This window comes from Pinus tabuliformis, chromosome 1_2, assembly GCF_031772625.1.
Source record: "Pinus tabuliformis cultivar Carrire ecotype Pingquan chromosome 1_2, CPIR1, whole genome shotgun sequence".
Taxonomy (NCBI): domain Eukaryota; kingdom Viridiplantae; phylum Streptophyta; class Pinopsida; order Pinales; family Pinaceae; genus Pinus; species Pinus tabuliformis.
In genome coordinates this window covers 778,682,905-778,687,481 of record NC_142298.1, presented here as the reverse complement: position 1 = coordinate 778,687,481, position 4,577 = coordinate 778,682,905, and the positions used below count along the sequence as shown (strand labels likewise).

Here is a 4,577-nt window from a genome sequence, read left to right as displayed (position 1 = left end):
TGAGTTTTAAAGAAAATAAATTAATGTCCATGAATGTACTACACTGATTCAACCCGTGAAGTTTTCATCAAATTTATCCCCACTTTACTACAAAATTCTTAACCATGGAGATTTATCCTCACTTTACTATGGAGACTCTTTATTTGCAAATAGGATTTGTTAAAATACCATGGCTTATCAATACCATATGCCCAAAATATCATAAGTCACCCCATATGACACTTTTTCATCAGATTTATCCTCACGTTACTACAAAATTCTTAACCATGGAAATTTATCCTCACTTCACTATAGAGACTCTTTATCTGTGCTTTGTCAAAATACCATGCCTTATCAATACCATATGCCAAAAAAATCATCTGTCACTTCATATGACGCTTTTTCATTAAAATACCATGCCTTATCAATACCATATGCCAAAAAAATCATATGTCACTTCATATGACAAATTTTCATTAAAATACCATGCCTTATCAATACCATATGCCAAAAAAATCATATGTGACTTCATATGACACTTTTTTCATACAACATATTTTTTAATTGATCAATTTAGCTAAAAGGAAAACAAGACAAGAACTACTTTGGAGATAAATCTCAACCTTTGATTTTTGTAGATTCTTATTAATATTATCATAATATTCATGGAGTTTAAATCTCCACCACCCATCTAATAATTATTGCTAATTAAATGGAAGTTCTAGAAATCATATTCCAAAGTAGACATACGTACCAAAATATTCTTCAAATATCTCATGGTGAGTAAATCCCCCTATCCATATCATAATTTTCATAATTAAATTTAAAATTTAAAACCACTATTCCCAAATAGGCACCTATCAACCTTATTATATTTCCAAACAAATTATTTTTTTTCAATATTATCATACTTCTATTAAATACTAAGATTAACCTAATACCTTTAGATACTAAATATAATATTCTTTTCTAGATGAACATACCTTAATAATACACATATAACAAGTAAACATGACCTTATTGTAATGTTTGCAATGTCCCTTTATACAAATATTCCATCATAAATGTATAATACTAATGCAGCCAAATAAGTTAAATATAGGCATCAATTCATACAAATATCAAAGAACTTTAAATATGGTACATCCCACATTTCTCATATTTAAAAAAATAATAATAACTAGATTGTAACTTTATTTTTAATTATTATTATTGTTATTATTATTATTAATTATAAAAAGAATAATATACGAGTTAAACATATATATATATATATATATATATACATTTTGAAAAACATGTAACAATATTCTTCATCATGTAGATTTACACACTTTATTAATTCTTAACTTATAACTAATTTTTGTTTCAATAATATGGGCCAATACGAGGCCTATTAATACCACATGTCCAATATAACATATGACATTTTTTTAATAAATTAATTTTAGATAAATTAATTAAAATAAGATAAATAAATTTTAAAGTTTTGCTCAGCATATTCTTACTGTAAATTCTTATCAACCGTTATAGTGTATTAGAGAATTTGTTAGCTTGCATTGACTTTTAATAAATTTAAAAAATTAGATTGACTTTTAGTAAATTTAAAAATTAGATTTTTTCCACATGTGGCTAGTGCCCACCAATTTCCCTTGGATTTGAGATTATTCCAATTCTAATAAGTTCCTCCATGATAAGTTCATCATTGTTATTTATAAAATTCATTTATATATAAGAAAATTTTATTTAGCAAAATGGTCCATTACTTTTAATAAATTTAGAAAATTAGATTCATTCCACATGGCTCCCACACACCAATTTCCTAGGGATTTGAGATTTAATAAGTTTCTCCATGATAAGTTCATCATTATTATTTATAACATTCGTTTACATATAAGAAAATTTTATTTAGCAAAATAGTCCATTACTTTTAATAAATTTAAAAAATTATATTCATTCCAAGTGGCTCCCCACACACCAAATTCATAGGGATTTGAGATTATTCCTATTCTAATAAGTTCCTCCATGTTAAGTTTCTCATTATTATTTATAACATTCATTTATAATTCTTTTTCCTTTTAAGCTAAATTAACTCATAACAATTTTATAGATGATTAATGAGGTAAATTGCGTATTATTAAGAAATTATTTTTGTTACAATAATTTTTTTAATTATATTTACGAATTTTTTGGCTATATCAACCACACTAATATTTTTTTAATGTAGTTCTACGAATACATACTATTCCAGCCTAATTAAACCACATTAATATTTTTAATATACTTTTACGACATACCTATCCAGCCTAATTAAATTCAGAATTTAATTAAAATAATTCTAAAAAGCTATTCCAAATGAACCAGACATTTACATATTCCAAATGAAATTTTGCTTACATAGTGTGCTATTCTAACAACTCTCTCGTTTCATCATTTGGATGACGAAGAATTATTTTGGCAATCCATCCTCTCGTCGTTTTTCTATTCATAGTTCACGATTTGTATACTGCTAATTCCATGAACCAGGACGCAAACGTAAAATTAATTGAAGAAAAGCGTACAGTCAATAACCTTTAAATTTTGCCCATCTAAATTTAATTCAAAATTTAAATTTTGTCCACCCAGAGAATAAATGAATTTATACGCTTCTTAAGTCGCCTCGTGAACCAATGTAGTACTCAGGTGACAATTCTCAGCCTAACGACAAACCTTATCTTCCACGCGCTTCCGCGTCTTTTTCAATGTGCTATCATCTTCTACTGTTCAACTAAACCGGCTGGAATCGACAGCTTCGTGTAAAATTCCTGGACCGAGAATTAGAAAGGTATGCGCAGATATTTTAGGTATATATTAGGGGAACCATAAAAGTTCTGGGTATATAAATAGAAGTCCTGCATACATGGTTTTATAGATTATCGTCCTTCATTTGCGCTGAGTAATTTAGTTTCTATCATTTTCTCTGCCATACCACCTGGTTTTATAGAGAGATTGCCAGCCTTCATCTGGACAGAGTAATTTATTTTCTAACCTGATTTTCTGATATTTGGCCTGGTTTGCCCTAATGGCTGTTATTTCATGTGGAATTGTGGAGTACGGGCTCTTTTCTGAGAAAACCGCTGTCTCCCGTGGTGAAAATTCTCTTTCCCACAAAGTTGGAGGTGGTTCTTCTGTCAGGATTTCAGTATGGGAATGCAGCTCCTCCAAGAATAGCAGTAATGGATCAGTTTGTTCAGACAATGAGAAAGTGGGGGAAGAGAGAAGAAGAAGAGGAAATGATGTTATTTCGCATTCACATATTGACGAGAGATGTGACATGGAATGGTGGCTTCCTCTCTTTGGTTGGTCCCAGTCTGATCGGGAGCTATGGGCGAACGACGACATAAACGGATCGGAAACAAAAGGCAAAGCCATTGATAAGGGTTCAAATGATGATAAAAAAGGGATGGAGGAAATTCAACCTAAGCGTTCCAAGTCTCTAAGGGCACGCTTGACTCCAGAGAAGGCAAAACTATTGAGGAAAAACCTTCGGGATACTTATACGTTTCGTGACGTTATGTATCATTCTGCCATTGCTTCTCGTCTTGCCTCCCCAGATAACGAAGGTCACGAGTGAAATTTGAGAAATCAGGCTTTCAGGAGTGGTAAATTTTAACCAATATTAGATTTATATGTAGGATTCACTCTTGTAATTAATACAATCTATAGCCATTCTTGTTTTAATCAGAATAAGCCAATAATATGGTCGGCAAATGCAATTGTATATGAGAAGATAAGAAAGCTATATTTCGTGTTTGTTTTACGGTAAGATTCTACAAATCTTTTATCATGGAATTAGTTTATCAATTATTTCATATCATATGGATGAGGGACTTGTATTTTAATTTCTAGACAGTTCACAAAGTATTTCCGTTTTTGGAATTTTTGGAGATATAGTCCTGTAGTATTAATTTGGATTTATTTTTGTTATGATTTTTATATTTGTGTGTACATCCACAATAAAATTTTTCCTATACATATAACTTGTCCATTTATATCAATAATTTTTTCTTTATTCTTTTCTTTTTCGAAATTTTAAATTTTTTTAGCTTGTATTTTTTCTTCATTTCTTTAAACATAAAATTTTAATAATAAAAATATTTATAATAATAAAAACATTTTTTACTTTTCATTTTCTTAAAAGTTTTATTAAAGAAATTACATTAACGTTTTTATAAAAATCTACAGAAGGTAATATGTATATCTAATTAACTTAAATATTAAAATAAACACTAAATATCTAACTAACTTTAATACTAATATCAACTTATTTTTTATTTTTATTTTTTTAAATAAATAAATATTATCATTTATTGTTATATAAAATATAGTCATTATACAAAATTTTAAATTGAGGTGCATATTAATGAAATTAAATAACTCAGCCATTTACTAAGACTTCCACTAAATAATTTCAAATTGAGCTACATCATCTCTATGTCTGTCTCGAATTACTACCATCTTTGCCCCAAGTTTTTCCAAAAGTGATTGATTTACTGGTTAACCTATGAACCTACTCTTTGGATACTCTTCTTTCTCATCAATCCCCATCTATATTGCAA

The 4,577-nt window shown here is 28.7% G+C and overlaps 1 protein-coding gene across 1 annotated transcript; it reads left to right on the top strand.

The window, feature by feature from the left end:
• The first annotated feature begins 2,883 nt into the window (after positions 1–2,883).
• LOC149208177 (uncharacterized) lies at positions 2,884–3,767 on the top strand. The gene has a single exon (XM_089394026.1). It carries the CDS (start codon positions 3,041–3,043, stop codon positions 3,590–3,592), a length of 552 nt encoding a protein of 183 aa, XP_089250152.1. The 5' UTR covers positions 2,884–3,040; the 3' UTR covers positions 3,593–3,767.
• The last annotated feature ends 810 nt before the right edge of the window (positions 3,768–4,577 follow it).

Coding starts and splice junctions, on each gene's coding strand:
- LOC149208177 (XM_089394026.1), top strand. CDS start 3,041: ATGGCTGTTATTTCATGTGGAATTGTGGAGTACGGGCTCTTTTCTGAG.